Raw genomic sequence first — 19,916 nt, 5'->3', positions numbered from 1 at the left:
GGCCTGGAAGGGGAAAGATCTAGAACAAGGAGGCCATGAGCCTAGACTATAACACAGGATCCTAGATGTGGAGTCCCCTGCCCACTGGGTGCCTGGTGCCATTGGAGAAGGCTGCCTGGCTGGGCCCGGGAATTGATAGGCAGATGCTACCATGGGCCCAGAGCAGGAGGCATGGGGACCTGGGGCTGAGCCCTACCTTGCTACCCTCTTCAGGGACCTCCTGCAAGCCAGGCTCCCCATAGCCCCATTTCCTCATCTCAGGAATGGACACTGTTCTGGCTCTGCCCATCTTTCAAGGTGCCATGAGGTTCCATAAGAGATTGACCCCAATCCCACTGAAGACCATCAAGAACTGCCCAGATGAGAAGAATGTGGCATCTATCACCTCCTGGGGCATATTTGTATCCCTGTCACATAGACAGTATATCATACAAAGCAGGTGCTCAATTGAGTTTTGGGTAGATAGATGAGTAGCAGTTATCATTTATTAAGCCCCTACTGTATGCCAAGCATCACCTAGGGAACTTGGCCCAGAAGTTTAGATGTGCCCATCTCACAAATAAGGAAACAGAGGCTCAAAAGAGAATAACTTATTCAAGGTCATGTGACAAGTAGCTGAGGAAGCTAGGAGTCACTCCTGACTCTTCAGCCCACATGTCCTTTGAAGTGCTCATAATGGGTTCCCCCACCTGGGAAGTGCCATGGGATGTTTAGGGGCGGGGTATTGTACCAACCCCTGATTTGTAACATTTGTCAATTTCCATGGTGTAAAGACTCCTCCCATGGTCGGTTTGGGCAGCCAATGTGATATTAACTGTCTCACATAATTCCTGAAAAACTGAACAAGCAGCCACCACGAGCCGGTAGTAACCAGCTTAGCACACCTCTGTCCCCTTTGCATAGCTCCCTATGCTCCAGCGAAGCCAAGAGGGGTGTCCCTGAGCTGGGACTTCAGGCTGGAGCTAAGCCGGTGGCTTGGTGGGGCTGTGTGTGCTTTAGACCCCACAGCCCTCCCCTGCCCGAGGACCTGGAGCTCCCTGGGGTCTCAGTATCCCACAAAGACCTGGCTGCCCAGGTGAGCCCCAGGAAGGGTCTGCAGCCTCGCGGCTAGAATATTCCACCGGCCCCACCGTGTGTGACACTCCTGCCCAGCCCAGAGCAGAGCCCTGTAAACGCGGGGATATAATGGACAATAAAAGTCACTGGAAAATAGTGACTCTCCTAGGACCCCTGTCATCCCTGCCACACGCCGCCTGCCGGAACCACGTGCCCTGTGATGATGAGGCACGGTTGTCATGTAAATATACAGGGCCTCTTGCTAGCCTCTGGCCAAGATTTATTTTATTGAGATGGTAGGGGGAGGGGAGCGCAAGTTCATGGTCCTGGTAACTTTGTAAAATGCTTTGCCACCGTGTCCCAGCTTCTGGGAGGAAGTGTGGCTTTCCCTGTCCTCTGTGAAGACTCGAGCATCAGGCCTTGGAAGCCCCCTGCCTAGCCCACGGACCACAGCCTGGCTGTCCCTGGGAGGGGATGCCCTGCAGAGAGAGGCCTCACCGTTAGCAGTGGGTTCACAGCTGGGTTGCTGCAGGATCTCCTGTTGCTGGGTGCTGTTGTGTGGGTCAGGGACCACAGGACAGCAGGAGCCGTGTTTACTGAGCTCTTGTGCATACTGGCCCTGATGGTCCTAGACTGGCATTTTGCCCACATGTCCTCAGGCTTTCAACAATCCACCAGGTGGACACTACCGTGGCCTCTGCTCACAGAGGAAGGAACTGCAAAGAAGTGACCTTGGGACGGGACCAACCTTGTGTGGTTAGACAGAGGCAGCACAAGGTTTGAACTTGGGCTCTCCAACTCCAGAGTCTGTGCTGGGCGTCCTGCCCACCTCCTCACCCTGATCTAGCATGCTGCCTCCCTGGAGGCCCCGGCTTCCTCCAGCAACACCATGGAGCACTCTGATTTGGTCCCCCACCCACTTGCTGCGTCTCTGAGGGCAGGAGCCCAATCTGTACTGCAGAGGGAGTCCATGTGCACACTCAGCCCCCACCCGCCCAGCTCTGCCTCCCTCCAGTTGATTCACCTCCAGCGAGTCACAGGATGGCTTGGAGCCTCAGTTTCCTCTTCTGCCAAATGGGTACAATGTCAACCTTGCAGGGTGGCACACAGCTGCCAGTATACATGAAGGATCTGGCACCGAGGTGTGCTCTGTGTGTGATCCCCTCCTCCATGCCACGCCACCTCCATGGCTGTGCTCCCGGGAGGCTGTGCATGGGTAGGTGTGCATGGGGAGGTGTGCATGGGGAGGGTGAGGGCAGGGGACTCAAAGTGTCCCAGGGCCAGAGAACAAATCCTCCTAGCAATGCCAGACCCAGAAGACCTGGTTTTCCTCCCAGAAATGAGCACAACTGGGTACCAGATCCCCGAGCTCAGTTCCAGGGCACCTCAGAGAGTCCCCAAGCCCCTGTCAGCCTTAGGAAACACATCAGCACAGGAAGGTGCCTGCTGGACCGTGGAGCCCCACCTACCGTGTTGCAGGTGAGGAAACTGAGGCCCAGAGACAGGCTGTGACTTTCCTGAGACCATGCAGCCCCGTGAGAGTCCATGCTATGTGAATACCAGGTCACCAGACCATACATGCCATGGCGTAAAGGAAGAACCGTTCTTGTGGAGTTAATAGTGGCCATATACGTCCTAGGCCCAACTTTGGGTCCAGGGAGGATTCTGGCCAGGGCAGCAACACTGGAGGTGACCCTAGAAGTTGTGATTAGGCACCAATCCTATAACATGCAGGACTGGTCGGAGGAGACACTGTCACCCAGACACACGGAGCTGCACTCAGCCACACGACACTGATGGAAGCTCTTGCTCTGATTTGCCAGAAGCCCCAGCCGCTCCATGAATGGAGGCTGGTGACCCCCACCTAGCAGGCCGTGGAGGCCACAGGTCTGTGGCCATCTCCTCCTGGGGAGAGCTGCATGGTCAGGTTCTGGGCCGGGAGTACAGCCCCTGCAGACGGGTGGATGGCTGGCCTGGGTCCAGCTGCAGCCGCCGGAGGGGCCGGCACCTGGCATATGCCTGACAGTTGGGCCCGGCTGGTGGGGAAGGTGTGCTGGCAGGTGGCCGAGCCCAGTGCCAGGATCTGGCTCTGCGTGTCCACTGGGGCTCAGCTGCCATATGCCTGTGTCAGTCCCAGCGGCAGCGGAGCTGCAGATGGGGCTCCGGGGGTGGTTGGCGCCGGTAGAGGTGGCTCTTGTTCTGAAGGCAGAGGCAGGTGTGGCCACCCAGAGCTCTTCGTGGGGACTGCGGGCTGAGGCTGGCCTGCGTAGCCACCTGGCCACTGTGCCCTTGAGCCCACTGTGTCCTCTGCCAGGAGCTCCCTTCCCCTCAGTCCCGTCCCACCCATCTTCTAGGCCACCCCAGACTCCGCCTGTGGTGACAAGCTGGCCGTGACCCGGCACTGCCAGGAGCAGGAGGCGTTAGTCCTCTTGCTGGGATACTTGTGTGCTCTTCTCTGGCTTGTGGGTGTCCAGGGCTTTGTCCTATCGACCCAGTAAGAGGAAGAGCTTTGTCTTGGTCCACAGTGTCCCTGGGTCCCAGTTGTCAGCGCAGGCCCTGCACAGAGGAGGCAGCTGGAAGGGCGTGTGGAGGGAAGGGCAGGTGGGACTGGCATCCTCAGTTCCTGGACTCATTTTGGAGTTCAGGGCCCCATTTTGGAGAGTGACGCACAGGGCCCAAGTCATGACGTCGTGAGAATCAGTGACCCCTCCATTGGCGGTGGTTAGGTGCCAGGCCAACAGCTAAGCACTTTCCACCCTGGAATGCCACATGACTCTCCAGCATCCCTGGGTAGTAGATGCTATCTGTCCTTGTTCCCGGTTTGCCTTTGAGGACACTGTGTCACACCGGGGATGTGGCAAAGCCAGGACTTGAACCCAGGACTGGCACCTACCAAGCTGTCCTGTCACGTGACAGCAGACACAGGAAAGAATGGGAAGCCTTGGCTTTTAAAAGGACAGCCAGAATCTGTACGCTGCTTAGCACTTGTTGACCCTGGTAGGGATAGGTGGGGACGGGCACAAGGTCCCCCCAGAGCCCAGAATGGCTTTCTTCCAGCATCAGCTGCAGGTGCCCCTGTGGTGGGGCAGCAGCCTGGAGGGTGCATCCCTTTGCCTGAGCAGTGGAGGGGGGGGCCTAGTCGGGCGTTAGTCTCAGGACAGGTGCTGCCTCTGCTGCCCACCACCCTGGGCCACCCTTGCCCGCCTGCTGCAGTTTTCTGGTGGGTAAAGTGGGGAAGCAGGGCTGGGCGATCCCAGAGGGGACTGTGATTGTCATCTAAGACTGTCCGCTGGCCACTGCCATCAACTCACAGCCCCTGGTGAGCAGCAGGCTCTGTGTGGTGGTGACAAGTTCCTTTTGCCATGGAGGTGGCAGCCGGAGCTATTTTTGGAGCAGCGTGTGGCGGGGGAGTTTCCTTTTGGAGGAGTATGGGGACCGGCGTCTTAGGGAGGGGAAGTCCCCCACAGCAGGGCCCCGTCCTTCACCCGCCTGGGCACAGAGGCCGCTCAGATCCTCGGGGCCCTGGCGCTGCACACCTGCCCTCAGTCCTGAACCAGCAGACCTTTCCGAGCTCAGGAGCCACTTGAAAGGTATGTAGCCTCTGCTGACCTCCGGCCATGGGGGACCTGCTGGCCCTTTCCTGTCTCCTCTGTCCCAGGGTGTGCTCAGCCAGTGGCAGGGAGCCAGGTCCCAGAGACCTGGGCTTGCGGGGCCATCTGCCCTGGCTGCACCTCTGCCACCCACTGCTTGCTTGACCACCTGCCCAGTGGGTAGCCAGCGAGGGCAGCAGTGCCGGGAACCTGGCAGGACCTCTGCCACCACCCCGGGGCAGGGTGGTTGCTGCCAGCTGGTTTCACGTTGAGTGATCCCTGGCATCAGCAGAACTCCAAGGAAGTGGCTGGAGGGGGGGGAAGCTGCCATCCCCCACTGGGGGGCTCCAGCTGCCTGGGTCCCTTTCTGCAGGAGAGAAAATTAGAGGAGTTCAGAGCCCAAGAACTTGCCCTGCATGGGGGCCTGCTGGGGCCCAGGACAAGCTGGTGACAGACACCAAGGCCCCCCAACCCCCCGGGGGGAGCGTGGTCTAAGGTGGGCCATGGCAGGAAAGGCCTTTCTGCTCTGAAATGCCCACTCCCACTGGCGCCTGGAGGAGCTGGCCAGGGTGCACCAGGCTTCTCCTAGCCTGGCAACCATGGACTCCCCGTCCACTCTCTACTCCTGCTGGGTGGGGAGGTGAGCAGGCCCTTGGAGATTCTGCCTTCAGGGACTCTCCATGTTGAGGAGGTGAAGACACAATTAGGCAGACAGTGCAGGGGCCAGGGCTGTGGAGCTGGGGCTGACCGGCAGTGGGAGTCCAGGAAGGCCACCTGGACAGTTGGGCACTGAACGAGGAGTGAGGTTTGCCAGGACACAGTTCACCCAAGGCACGGGACAGAGAGCCTGCCTCCGTCTTGAAGAAATAACAGTCTGTTTCCTGGGAGGCAGGGGTCACTGGGATGGTGGCCTGCTAGGAGGCCTGAGGGGCCCAGCAGTGAGAGTTCAGCTTTCTCTGGAGAATCAGTTCTGAGTTCAAGCGCAGGCTGTGCTCTTTACCCACTGCAAGATATTGACAAGTCAGTGGATCCCGGTGTCCCTGCTTCCTCGTCTGCAGAATGGGGGCAGGCTGCAGACGTCACAGGTGGGCCATGTACAAAGGAAGTGCTCAGCGGACTTCAGCTTGGTCTTCAAGGGGCCCCAGGCCCAGCCTCCCCAGACAGAAACCAGGAGCCTCTTTCTTCGACTGAAATGCAAGATGGTTACAGCCTGTACATTCTTTTTCTTCCAGAATTTGATTTTATTACCCAGGAAAGAGGAAATGAAATGTGATCAGGAGCCGCCTCATTTTTACAAAGGTCCTGGGAACCCTGTGGTATATGGTGCAGTTTGTTTTGAGTTGCTTGGGGACTTTGGTCTGATCTGTGACAATGAGGATTTGAGGTTCCTGGGGGTTTCCGGAGCTCGGGGGAGCCCCACCATCTTCTGGGCAGAATTGACTCGACCGATTCTCACTAGATCCCTGTTGTGTGCCAACCTGGGTGAGGTGCTGAGGGTGGAGAGGTACCATCAGTCCCGGCTCAGAAAGGCCAGCATTGGAGGCAAGACTGAGTGACAAAGGAAACAGTTGTGTCCCTAGCAGCCTGATATTAGGGAGAAGCTCGTGGGGACATTGTTAGATGGAGAAGGGAGGAGGGGACCTGGTGCCAACCGAGTGTCCTTTGTGTGTCCACTGCTACCTCCCAGCCACCCTGGGAGGTCCAGCTGCTCCTCTTCTTTATGGATGGGGACATCAACGCTCAGGAGAAGATGGCACACTCCCAAGATCCACAAGAAGTGCCACCCCTGAGAAGGTCCAGAGGCCTGGTCTTCACGGATGAGGGTGACTTTGCCCATGGGGGTTGTGCAGGGTCTTCCAGGTGGAGCCTGCTGCATGGAGAAGCTGGAGGGGCCGGGTGTGTGTCACTGGCAGGCAGGTTTCAGTGTGGCTGTGGGTCAGGGCTCTGGAGGACGGGCTAACGCTGCGGGCAGCTCGCACCAACTAAGAAGCCTCTCTCGGGCACACAGGCCTTGAGCCTTGCACTTTGGGTGTGGAGCAGCAGGTGAGACTCGTGTGTTAGGAAAGCCTTCCGAGGCGGGCTGGAGGGAGAGTGGAGCTGGGGAAGCAGGCGGGGGGCTGCAGGGCCCACCGAGGAGGGTCAAGGCCAGCCTGGGGTGGGCCACAAGGAAGGCAAGCACTGGGCTGTGCCTGGATTCCTGCTGGGTCTCTGGGCACACAGGGAGGCAGCCCGCTCTCTGAGAGGGGGACCCAGGGAAGGGTGGGCTCCCTTCCGGTGACTTGCGTGTGCAGTGTCTGTGGTGTTGGTGACTGGGGCTGGAGCTCTGCAGAGAGGTCTCTGGCCAGAGAGAAAGTGAGGGTCATTTTGATGTGTGAAGACAGCAGAGCTGGGTGGGTGGGGTGGGGTGCTGGGGGCAGGGCTTGAGGGGATAGAGACTTGTGCCCATGCAGCCGTGGCACCGCAAGGCCCCAGCCTGCCAGCTCCGGACCTTCAGGTGCACCCTGGAGAGGCCCTGCTGGCTGGGAGGTGGACGTCAGGGACCTCTGCATAGCTTGTGCCCTGCCTCCAGGGAATGGCTTTTCGTGAAGTCTGCGCCTTAGAGAAGCCCGGCTTCTGCTGGTAATGGAGCCACCGAATCTGAGCACCGTGTGTTGCTTTGGGAGAGAGGGAGGGTGGGAGCCACGGGACCAGCTTGGAAACTAGACACCATCTGTGGCTTGTCCCCTCCAGCTCAACAGGCCCCACGGCACTGGCCTGGGATGTGACTGCTTCATGTCAATGATAAAGGGGAGACTTTAAGACTAGAGGAGAAGGGACACTGGGTGGGGGAGGCCACCACAGTCAAAGCCACACCCCTGGCCAGAGTCCCTTCCCTCATTCCCTCATTCACACCCTCTTGCAAGGCAGAACAGATTGACCCAGACCACTAGTTCTCAGGTGTCCATTCTGCCTACCCTCCACTGTGTGGCCCGGGCCTGGCCTTTAAACTTCTCAACTTTGATTGCTTCCTCTGCACAATGGATTGTAGTGGCCTCTGCCTGGGACGTCTCCAAGGTGAACGTGGTAGGCCCACCCCTTGATGCACGCCTGGTCCAGGCCTGACACCTGCCAGGCTCTGTGGGTGGGGCGTCCCTCACTGCCCTTACCTCGTGCAGGGACTCTTAGGTCAGCTGAGTTCCTTTCTCTAGTTGCCAAGCCATGCTGACCTGAGCAGGAGGTTCAGATGGCTGCCCTTGCAATGTGTGGTTGGCAAGTCATATTTCTCAGAGCCACAGTTTTCTCGTCTGCAAAATAGGATGATGGCACCTGTCAGGTTTCCTGCAAGACGTCAGGTCACCCATGGATGCCAGCTGATGCAGCCTCGACCCCACCCACAGCCAGGCGCCCTGAGCTGCTGCACGCATCTCCTTGCTGGGCCTCTGGTCTCCAGCTGAGCAGGGGCAGTGATGGGCAGTGCCAGCCTGTGGGGCCTCTCTAGGGTTCTGAGACGCCTACTCCCAGAGCCAGTCAGACTGTGGACATAGCCTCAGGTGCTGGCACTGGTGTTGGGTAGTTCCCTGGGGAGGAAGGAAGACTGGAGATGTACATGGCAGCTGGGGACAGCCTCCCACCCAGGGGACACAAGATGGGAAGCTGCTCACCTGGCAGGGACCTTTCCAGTCCCTGCCCCAGTGGGTGGAATGAGAAGGCACTGGGCCCACACTGGCCTGTGGACATCAGGAGCCCTGCCCATGCCGGTGTGCACGCCCACCCGGAGCAGGAGACGGCTGGCTGACCCAGGCACCCCTTAGGAACCAGCACCGTGAACTCGCCTCCTCAGGGCAACACATGGGCCCTCAGGCGTAGGCTTCCAAGGCCGCACCAGGCAGGGTCCTGGCTACAGCCCTCCTGGCACGTCCTCTTTCAGAGAGGCCTCAGGGAACTGCTGGCCTCCATGAAGTATGGCAGGAGGCAAAGGTGGAATTTCCCCATAGGTGAAGTTTCTAGAAGGTAAGCCAGGGCCAGGTGACACTCCTGGTGTGAAAGGCCACTTAGAACCTCAGAACCCAGCCTAGCCCTTCCAGGGAGTTAAACCAGGCCCCCGAGGTTCCCTAGGGCCACTCCCATCAGTGAAACTCCTTGTCCAGGGCACGGCAGTGGGGGACATTCAGGGCTTTGCCAAGGCAGCCGTGGTCCCTGTGTGTATCGGGCAGGGCAGGGTGTGGAGAGGTGGTTTGGAGTCCAGCAGTCCCTCTCTGGCACCCACCAGCTGTGTGACGTGGGGCAAGCCCCTGCCCATCTCTGAGCCTTCATTCCTGTGACCTTCACTTGGAGACAGCCGCTCCTCCATTGTTCAATAAGGGTGAACTGCCCCTCGTTGTGCCCGGCTCTTTACACAATCTAATGATCCGTGCGGTCCTCCCCGTGGCCCCGAGAGGTTCATCTTGCTCTTAGGCCAGGTGAGGTCTGAGCCAGCATTTGGACCTCGGCTGGGCTGGGCACTGCCCGTGCCTCCCAGAACCGTGGGAATGCATGGCCCTGGCTCTCGGTGAGGCAGGCCCTCTGGAGGTGGTGTTCAGCGTGGCCTGTGGCTCTGGGTCTGGAATTCCACAGATTTTTGGCCCCTGAGCTGGGCTTGGCAGCCTCTGGCTCATTGTTCTGCAACTTGGCAGGAGCCGCGGGATCCCAGGGGCAGGCGGCTCCCTGTGTTACTCCGAGTGCTTGCAGGCGTGCGCCGTGGGGTTTTTCCTCGGCCCCCATGCCCCGTCCATCCAGGTGCCCTTTGTCATGGTCTTCCTGCATCTGAACCCCTGAGAGGCAGTTTCTGGTTGCAATTTCTTGTGTAGGGGGCTGAGATTTCCTTTGAGGTAGAGCAGCCAGAAAGCAAGTCCCCCAAATCCAATGTCCCCAGTGAATCCCAAGAGTCAAGGGGAGTCTTCAGAATGAGGAAGGGCTGCGGGGTCAGGGAGGTGTGAGTCTAAAGTCCCCTCTGCAGATTGTCATCCAAATGGCATCCGGCTTCCTCTTCTGATCCTGTTTCCACATCCGCAAAATGGGTCTAGCAGTAGCCCCAGTGGGACGCAGCAAACCCAGCCCACTGAAGGGACTCCGAGAACCTTCACCCCCCCCCCCACTCCTCTGCCTTTCCCTGCCGGGCCTCCTTCCCCTCTGGGACTCCCTTTCTGGGGCTCGGTGGAGAGGGAGCTGCTGTGCTAAACGAGGGCCTCTCCCTCCCCTGGGGAGCTCGGCGTAGCCGGTCCCCTTGGTTTCTGAGCAGAACTGCTCTTGGTGACGGTCATTTATTAAAGCTTTGGGGTTTGGTAGAAAAGGTGGTGTGGACAGTAGCTGGGTATGGTCCTGAGGCAAGGTCTCCCTAGGGACCCGTGGTCTCTACTGGGACCCCTACACACCCTTATGGCCCCAGCCAAGTGGAGAGAGGCTCATCAGAGCCCAGGAGGAATGCAGGGTGGTGGCTTCAGATGAAGATGCCTTCAGAGGTCCCAGCTGGCACTGTACCTGTGATCGTGTGACCTGGGCGAACCCATTAACCTCCCCGTGCCTCAGTTCTCATCAGTGCAGAGGGACAACAGGTCCTATCTTGGGGTTATGTGAAGGAAGGGGGTGAAGTGCAGGAAGCAGGACCCGCCAGTCAGAGCACAGCAGGTGTTAGTGCTCCTTGTCCTTACTGAGGTGGCTGGGCCCCCCCGGGGACTCTGGAGCCAGGTGAGGCTGAGCAGACTACAGCTGCAGGATGGGAATCTGGGGATGGGCTGGAAGCCTGAGGCAGGGGCCGGGAGCCAGGGTGTGGGCGGGCCTGGAGGGGCAGCCTGGGAGCCTTCTGAGATAAAGATGGAACCTCCTGAAGACGGTTCTCCAGCCTTTTCCTTGAGGCCTCCCTGAGGGCAGAGGACGGTGAACAAGTCACCCCGAGGGGTCTTGGGGTGCAGCCCGCAGCAGCTGCCGAGCCTGCAGGAGTCTCCGGTTTCATCTTCAAATTCATGCGCATTTTCCATCCCAATGGTCCCAGCTTGTGGGCGGCTTTCCCCCTGAGTAGCAGCCGAGGAAGATGCTCGTGTTTATCTAGTTATCCTGGGGCTCTTTGTACCCCGGCTCCTGCACCATGTCCCCCTGGGGGGATGCTCCAGCTTGGGGCTCAGCCAGATGGCGGGAGATGCCCAGGGCCCCTGGTCCCATATGCGTTCAGGACTTGGTGGGGAGAACGGCAGGCCCCAAGCCTCAGCGGTGGAGGCGGAGACGAGGCCTGTGTGGACGCAGAGGGCTGGGGAGGGGCCTCAGAAGTGCAGGCAACCCCCCCAATGCGGTGCCCACCACGTGACCACGGGCCTAGGCTCCCCTGGGCCCAGAGGAGGGGAGGTCTGTCCTGTACCTTTGTGCGTTAGGACGAGCCACGTCTCATGGCCAGTCCAGGGCTGCTGAGTGTCATGGGCCAGAGACGGTCCTCCCAGGCAGAGGCCTCAGCCAGGAGCGCATGGCCCTGAGTCGGTGCCTCCTGGGTCGCGACTGCTCCCTGGGGCTCACCTGTGTCTGCAGCTGGGGAACAGCTCCACCCAGCAGTGGGCGGGGACAGCGTGCGAGTTGTGGAGGGCACAGCCAGGAGCCCCGAAGTCAAGCTCATTAGGAATGAGGGGCTGGTGGGCATCCTCTGACATGCCCAGCGATGGGTGTCGTGTTGATGGAGGGGAGACTGGGCCACAGCCTGGGACACAGCGACCAGCTCTCCAGGACACTGAGACACGCCCCCCCCCCCCCATGCTGACGTCTTTCCCACTGCCCAAAACATGTCCCTCATTACCGGGGCATGGAGCTCCTTAACCAAGACACACGGCAGGGCTGCCGACCCACTGGGCCCGGGACAGGCTGCAGGGGCTGCTGGGGCACCTGACCAAGCAAAAGACGGTAGTTCTTGTGTGACCCCGAGTTGGCTCTCAAGGGATCGAGCTGTTACAGAACCCCAGCCTGGTCACTGGATTGCGCTCCGGCTGCCTGTCTGATGGTGTGATCGCCCTCCTCTGCCCTGCGCCACTGCAGTGGTGCCCACCATGAGGGCCTCACCAGAGCGAGTTTACGCTGGCACATGCCCTGGAACTTCCAGGACTGGGAGCCAAATGAACCTCTTTGCTTTGTAAAGTCACCAGCCTCAGTGACTTCATTATCAGTAACAGAAAATACACTAATACAAATGATCTCTTAGGTTTTGTTCTTCAAAAGGCCCCCGGGGGGTGATGCTGTGTGCTCTGTGCCCCTCAGGGAGGCAGGACCAGGACTGGTAGCAAGGCTGCAGTCTCAGACAGAATCCACTGGCCTGAGACAGGGACTGGCCTGCCTGTTGCCCTGTCACATGTTCTGTAAGGGCCACCCAGGGCCATCTATTCCTAGGGACTTCTGGCTCTCCAGGAAGCCAGAAAAGCTGCTTCAACAACTTGGGCCAGTCCTCTGGGGGCTCTGATGAATGTGGCTAGCAAGAGCTTGGGACATCCAGTCTCTTGGACACAGTGGCCAGGTTCACCTGCCTGAGTGGTACTGGTGCCTTCTGCACATGCCCTGCAGTCGCCCAGGCCCAGCCCTGGCCCACGGGGTGCTACAGAAACGTGGAGGGTGATGAAGGTCTAGGGTGGATGAAGGCATTTGCTCCCCAGGAGGATCGCGGGACTGGGTGCTGCCTTCCCTCAGCTGTGTGGCTTCCAGGTGTCCAGGGTTTGGTCCCTGCCCCAGAAGGGCTTGTCTGGGGGGGAGGCCACAGGCTGCCTCTGACACCAGGACCAGAGTGGCCCTGGGGAGACACCGTGGCTCAGGGCGGGGTGTGCATGGTGCTCCACCAGGTCCCGCTGCCGCAGTTGCCATGGCTACCGCCAGCAGGCATCCTGGATTCTTGGGGCAGGCCAAGTCCTGGAGGTTGAGTGCTGCTTCTTTGCAGGGACCCTTGTCTTTGCCCACAGGTCTGTGCAGGACACTGAGCAGGACCCAGGGGACTGACCTTCCGGGTGTGAAGTCCTGGCCCTGCCACTTCCGAGTGGGGCAGGGCAACTATGGGCTGTCCCTCAACTGCAGCCACCCCTGAGCTCACAAACTGTAAAACAGGGCTGGGGAGTCCCTCCTCCTGCCGCTGCCTCAAGGAGAAAGTGAACAGGCCCCGTTTTCTGTTTCAGCCCGTGTGCTCGTGAGGCTGGCATGCAGGATGGCAGGACAGCCCAGCCACATGCCCCACGGAGGGAGTCCCAACAACCTCTGCCACACCCCGGGGCCCGCGCACCCACCCGACCCACAGGTAAGCCCTTCTCCTTGTCTGCAGCCTGATGAGGAGTCTAAGAAATGCTGGGGTCCTGCAGGGGGCTGTCCCTGGGCCCGCACCCCCAGACAGACACCCTGGGCACAGGAGGACTTTGCCAGCGAGGCATCCCAGGAGGCCCACGTTGCCTTATAGTGCCACCTCAGGATGCAGCTGTGAGTGATAGACGTGGGCCTGCTTGTTGGAGGAACACACAACCTCACAGGAGAACAGACTCCAAGCAGAAGAAACCCAGCAAGGCACCTGATCCAAACCAGGGTGTCAAAAAAGTGGCAGGCTGGGCTGGGGATGTGGCTCAGCGGTAGAGCTCTTGCCCAGCACATGAGAGGCCCTGGGTTTGAATCTCAGCACCACATAAAAATAAATAAATAAAGATATTGTGTCTGACTGAAAAATAAATTAAAAAAAAAAAAAAAAGAAGTGGCAGGCTTGGGTCTAGAGGGCACAGCAAGCTTGTCTGGGCAGGTTGACTGGGGACTAGATCAGAGGCATCCCAAGGCTCTAAGACCTTAATCAGGGGAGACTCAGATGCAGTCATATTCCTGAGCCACGGCAGTTTGTCATAGCTTCTGACTCCCTAATTCCTGCTGGAGAGCTACAGCGTCACCACGTACCGTTGCACAGATTACACACTGCACAAAGCTACCTGGCCAAGCAGGCAGGCGGTGTGAAGTCCTTCCCCTGCACTTGTCCTCTCACCGAGCCAAGGTCCATGGTACAGGGCTGCATTAGCCTAAGAGCACAACATTTGCCCAAGTTGTGCTCTCCATGCCCGCTACTGACTGGGCTGCAGGGGCCCATTTCCTAGGTAGAATTTGGGGAGGGAGCTCCCTGGAAGCTGCGAAGCCTTGGGATGCTGCCTGTCCAGGCTCCACCAGGGTTTGGTGCTGATGGCTGGGGGCGCTGGGGCCTGCTTGGTGATGTAGCGATTTGTCATACTAAGTCATTCACTAACAATTGAGTCCCCCTTGATTAATCTCCCAGAATCAGCCAGTTGCATTTCGAGCAATTAGGGTTAATTACAGCCTCATTTGGCAGAGGAGAGAGCCCTGTAATTATTCCTCGCACGAGGCGCAGAGGCGGTGGCCTCGGTGGTGGCGTGTCCTCGGCATCTCCTCGCACATGCTGGAGTGGGTAATGACATAGTTAGGTGTAATTAGATACGATCACTCAGCGGTGGCTGCACTGGGCAGCGGCTGTCCGCCAGGATGCCCCGAGTCCCACCAGCATCTGGCCGGGTTTGCAGAGTCAGGCGCACGGCCGTGCGTGCTATGCCAGCTCCGGCTTGGGGCAGGCACTGGGGACAGTCCGGCTCTTCCTGCCACTTCCTCATGAGGCCCTGGTGTTCAGCCCCGACTGGGAGACAGCACAGCCGAATCTCTCCTGTCCGAGGACATGGGACAGTGGAGGCACTTTCCCCCGTGGCAGGAGGCATACTATCTCCCCACAACTGCCTCGGAGCAAGGACCGGGTTCCGTGTGCTCACTTGTGGGCTGGGCTACTTCCACTCCCAGCTCCGTCCCTCCCCAGCCAGGTGACGTTGAGTCAGTGTCCTTCCTGAGCCTCAGTCTCCTCGTCTGTCAAGCGGGTGCAACGATGTTACCTCTCTCACGAGACAGCTGTAAAGACTAAGTGAGGTAAGAGACTAGACATCCAGCGTGGCACTGACATCCAGCGTGGCACTGACATCCAGCGTGGCACTGACATCCAGCGTGGCACCGACGTCCAGCGTGGCACAGACGCGGTGTGGGAACACTAGCCAGGAAATAAGTCATGGATCCTACTTTTTTGAGAGCTCACTAGAGCCTTCATGCTCCACCTGTGCAGAAAGACCACAATCTGCGAACGCTCCGGCTGTGGTCTTGATTCACCTTCGAGGCCAGGGCTAGTGCCTGTCCATTTCGCGCAGCTTTCCAGCTTCGAGAGCCATTAGCACATGAAAGTGTGTTTGTGGGATGTGGCTGAGGCGTGGGTGCAGGCCACATACACGGGGAAGCCGGACGCCCTTGGAGCGTCTAACGGGTGGATGCGTGGAGCAGAGAAGGGGATGAAAGCGCCCTGTGTGTGCGCAGATGTCGTCAGGAGTGAAACGCTGGGTTGGCCGACCCTCGGGGAAGCGTATGAGCTTCCAAGTAGGGCAGGGGTGTTCTTGCCGGAGACGTCCCTGCTGATGCGTCTTCCATCTGGGTGCCTTGGAAACCTGTGTGGGACGGGCCAAGCTCAGTTCTATTTGGAGCGGGGAGTGTGCAGAACTTTGTCGGGTGGGGAGTGGTGGTCGGTAGGTGTGCCCCGCACAGACTGAAATCTGCAAGAGAATCCTCCCAAAGAAACCATTGGATCACATTTAATGGCCAAATATCAACGGGCATTAAGATTCAAGAGTGTTTGCTGACGGTTGTAGATTCAGCAAAGTGTCTGTTTCCTGGGCCTTCCTGGTGCCTGGAGCACTGTCATGACTGCCATCGAGAGACTCTCGGTCTGCCGGGTCCCTACGTGTAAATGAAGTCAGCGTGCAGAGGTGGAAGGATGCACGGATGCAGAGGAGCCTAGAGAAGGGGGCGGCTGTATCTGCCAGTGGATAATCAGAGTTTGGGGCAGAACAGGGAGAAGAGAATATTCCAGAAGAGGCGCATGGCCTTAGATAAGGCGTTTACATGCCTGTGCTAAATTGGAAGAAGGGGTGGCATTGGTGGAAGGTCTCAGATCTGTGCTACACCACGTGAAACTGAGTCTGTATGACTGAGGAGCCCACAGGGACTTAGAAGATCCGTGGTGACCAGGCCTGGGGCTGCAGGGGCTGAGCCTGGGGAGGGAGGATTCCAGAGATGTCCATGGGGAAATGCCAGCTGCACTTGGTGACCAGATGGAAGGAGAGCAGAGGCAGGCTGCGCCAGCCTTCTGGTTGGGTGCTGGGTGGCTCTGTGGTTTCTCCCCTCAGCTCTGGGCTGGTCAGTGTTCGAAGCAGGTTCCAGATTTCATCCACGGCTGTGGGCTCAGGTTTCTTTGAGGTGGGTTAATAAGGATCGTCCTGGGGGAGCAACCGTAATCACTTTAAATGACCCGAGGTCTGTCATTAGCAGTCCGTGCTGTGGACCTCCCTGTTTCCGTGAGCCGATGGCCTTTGGGGCTCTGTGCAAGCTCCCAGGTTGGGACACGGTGGAGACACCCATCTCATTCAGTCCTCCTGACGACTCAGAGAAGCAGTCCCACTCAGTGCTCCATTTGTAGGGAAAGAAACTGAAATGTGACGGAGGCAGAACTCAGCCTGGTCTCTGTGGCCCCAGAGGGTGTCTTCAGGCCACCAGGTCTGAGAGGGAAGGACCGGCCTCTGCTTTGAATCAGCCAGATGGCGAGGCGCTGAGCGGGGCTGGCCTTGAGGGCTCCAAGGATGTGGTCTCTGTAACTCAGGCCCCTCCCTGGGCAGCGCGGGTTTCAAACATTCCCTGTATCCACATGGACCCCGCCATCAGAAGTTCCCCTGGACGCGGTGTCAGATGCCTTTAAAGGTGAAATTCGTTTACAGGAAACGTCAGTCTGATGAAGTGTGCTTTTTAAAATCATAGGAACGGTTGCCTTAAAATTAATGGTGCATTGCAAATATCAAGGAAAAGAGGCCCATCCAGTGTAAAGATGATTAAAATTCAGGTCAGAAGTCTGACTTAGTCAGGCTAAATTTTTTAATGAGATTTCAGAAAATTAATTGGGCGAATGCATTTTTATTCTTTTAACATGTAATTTTATGCTCCTATTTTTTTTTTTAAAGGATTTGTCGATGGCCAAGGCTTATTGTGGTTCAAACATTTTAAACTCAAATTAGCAAAGGGTGGGGGGTGTTTGTGGCCTAATTTGATGTGATTTGAAGAGGAGCTTTTCAGAGCTCTCGGGAGTGGGGCAGCCTGTGCTGGTTGGAGACACCCCACCCTCCGGTTTCCATTTAAGCCCCACTTGGCCAGAGGAAGCTGGTGGCATTTCTAGGGAAGGTGCCTTTGGGACTAGAGGTGACTCAGGGCTCTCAGTGTCCCCCTGGCTCCTGTCTGCCAGGTCCTCCTGCTGTCCAAGGTCATTTCTCCCTGAGGCTTCTCCGTCTCCCCGGCCTCAGGTGCAGCTTAGGCCTCCTCCCTGGGTCCACTGCCAGATGCTGCAGGCTTGGCACCCTGTGTCCCCCTCCTGGCACCATGACCCCATTTTTTCTACCTTTGCAGGAGAACTTGAGTGGCATGACACCCTGGTGCAGGGACACGGGAGGCAGAAACGGCCTCCTGGGTGTTGTCCCACAAGTAGCCCGCAGCCCGGCCCCAGGTGGGAGGCCCAGGGCAGCTGTTTAGCAAGGCCACTTGGCAAACAGTTCTGGGCAAGAGGCCACAAAGTCACAAGGCTGTGTCCCTCACCTGCAAGTCCTGAGGTTGCTACAAGCCAAGTCAGCAGACCCTCCATGGGTTGGGGACAAGGATGGAGATGAGAGCCACAGCCAAGAACCCACAGAACTGCCCACGGGACCACACAGCCCCACTCGTTCACCCCCAGCCCCTGGAAACCTTCGCCCCTCCACAGACACAGCAACAGAAGCAGGAACAATAGCAATGGTCACAAAGGTTCATATGCCACTCTCTCTAGGCGCCAGGCCCTTCACCCGTGCTTCACTCGCTAATGATGTCATATACTCTCAGTTATACAGATGAGGAAACTGAGACCCAGAAGCACTTGTCCTCAGCCCAGAGGTGGCAGAGCCAGGGTTTGAAGCCATGGCTCCAGGGCCCAGCATCGGACTCACCTGACGGAGCCACAGTGGTGGCTGCTCCCTGCCAGCATGTGCCTGGGCAGGGGAGGTTTTTGTTTGTTTGTGAGACGGTCTCTGGGGGGGGCATTCTCTATCCACAGGAGCCAGGGCAGGGGATAGTAAGCAACAGGTGACCGTTTTCTGAAGGTGATGAGGTGCTTGGTGTGCCCAGTGGGAGCTGCCCTGGGACCAGCCCCCGTCTGCCCTGTGGGGAGAGCCCCACAGACTCACTGCCCACCTCATCGCCTGGAGTCCTCCGAGAACCCAGAGGCAGCTGTCACATCCCTCTGAACGGATGACTAGTCCAGGGTCACTCGAGTGCCAGGACAGGGGTGGGACTTGGTGGGAGCTTCACAGGAGGGGACAACAGAGAGAGGCTGGCCTCGGGGACGAGGACAGCTCGCCCATTCTTTTCTTAGAGTTCAATCAGAGTCAGGCTCCGCCGGCCTAGGCAGCTCACCTGGGAGCCCCGTGCCCTGAGATGCCCCACACCTGGGCAGAAGCCATCCGGGGACAGGCCTCTATTCCAACCCTCTGTGGGCAGCATTGGCCCCCAGAGCTGGCTGGACTGTGCCCTGAGTGCACAGTGGGCCTGCCCGGGCTGTGCCATGAGTGTGTTCCTCTAATTGGGTCGCATGGGTTGTGATGGGAGGTGCAGATCTGGTCACATGTGCAGACCTGCAGCCAGGTCTCCCCAGGCCAGCAGTCACCCACTTCCATTTGGAGCTTTCAGACTGCTGGGAACTGGGCAGAGTGGCTTCTCGGCCTGGGCAGAGTGCTGGGGAGCCCAGCCAGTGCCCACTCCTCACAGTGAGAAGCCCACCCTTCCCCCAGAGCAAGGGCCCCCGGAGACCACTGCTAACCATTGTACCGGGGGAAACTGAGGCCAGGAGAGGAGGGACCACCCCGTGTGGCCCAGTAGCACAGCTGGCTCTTGGTCAAACAGGAGTGGGTCCCAGCTCCTCAGACGAGCTCTGCAGCCCAGCCTCTGACTCCCTCCTTGTTTACGGGTCAGCCGTCCACGCCTGCAGGCTGTTGGGCCGGAGAAGCTCTGCAGCTGCAGGGACTGCCACCGGGCACCCAAGTGCACCGGGCGTTGGCATTGCATAAAGACGTGTGGGTCTTCCAAGTTCCAAGAGCTGCTGTAGCTGTTTCTGAGAGTGTGATCCAGCTGTGGTCCTGAAGGTGACAGTGCCTGGTCACAGGGTCCCGCTGTGCCCGGCTGTTCTGAGCATATTCCCCAGTGTCATTCAGCATACATGCCTCAGAGCGCTCAGTGTTGGCACAGGGGACACTGAGGGGACTGAGACAGAGGCCCCTGCTGGGGAAGCCTGTGGTCAAGGCATAGGAAGGGCTCAGGTGACTGGGGAAGCCTGGCGGGGCAGCCGGCAGCTGGCCTGGCTGGTTGCAGGGACTTGGAGGAAAAGCTGGGGTGTCTGAGTAGAGAGCCCGCCCTGTCAGCAGGAGGCACGGTCCTCAGTCCAGGGTCAGATCTGCAGCAGCCACTGCTTCCCTTCCTGGCCAAGCCTGTTTCCTGAGGTGGCAACCGCAGTGAGGCCCCAGAGGGTCCATCTGAGGAGCCAGTGCGGTGGCAACTAGGGTCTGAGTAGCCAGCGTGATGGCACATGGGCGCGGTGCCTGGCAGGCCCGAGCGCTCTGTGACGCCTGCCTCTGAGGTGGCACACGGGTGCCGACGAGGCTCAGGGTCCCGTTAGGCTTCTCCCCGACAGACCTCCGCATGGGGTGGGTGGAATCGTCATCTTCCTCCCGCACGGGTCTCCAGGCAGAGACGTCCCCAAACCACCCATCATGAGAGGTAATTACGCCCCAAGACTTCAAAGTTAAGGTCATCCAGCTTTTATATTGCTGGGAAAAGGAGCGCCTGACTGTGGGCAGCTGCGGGCTTTCATCTTTCACAGGAGCGTGTCCGTGGAGCTTCCTTGGCACCAGCCCCACCGAGCAGCTGAGCAGAAGGCTTGGAGCAGGACTAGGAGTCGCCCAGGGCTTGGGCTGGGGCCACCCTGCGCTGACCGGTCAGTGACCATAACAGCGGCCACTGAGCACCTCTGGGTGCCAGGCTGATGAGGAACACTGAGCCTGGCTACCTCACGTGATCTTCTCAAATGGATGGTTCTCCTGTCTCCATTGGCAGACAGGGAAGTCAAGGTCCAGAGGGGCTGGACAGCTGCCCAAGGCCTCCCGCCAG

At 58.8% G+C, this 19,916-nt stretch overlaps 1 protein-coding gene across 2 annotated transcripts in view; it reads left to right on the top strand.

The window, feature by feature from the left end:
* The window catches only part of Nek6 (NIMA related kinase 6), a 78,063-nt gene that overhangs the window by 25,090 nt on the left and 33,057 nt on the right, over positions 1-19,916 (top strand). The window contains exons 1-2 of one of the 2 annotated variants that reach the window (XM_076845502.2): positions 4,568-4,646; positions 12,794-12,912. In XM_076845502.2, coding sequence (XP_076701617.1) covers positions 12,823-12,912 — 90 coding nt within the window. In that variant the 5' untranslated portion in view covers positions 4,568-4,646; positions 12,794-12,822. Of the gene's footprint in view, positions 1-4,567; positions 4,647-12,793; positions 12,913-19,916 lie in introns of those variants that run through there. The other variant, XM_076845501.2, reaches the window with a different exon arrangement.

Source organism: Callospermophilus lateralis, chromosome 2, assembly GCF_048772815.1.
Source record: "Callospermophilus lateralis isolate mCalLat2 chromosome 2, mCalLat2.hap1, whole genome shotgun sequence".
Lineage (NCBI taxonomy): Eukaryota > Metazoa > Chordata > Mammalia > Rodentia > Sciuridae > Callospermophilus > Callospermophilus lateralis.
Note: the sequence above shows the minus strand (reverse complement) of the source record. Positions and strands in the feature narration are given on the sequence as shown.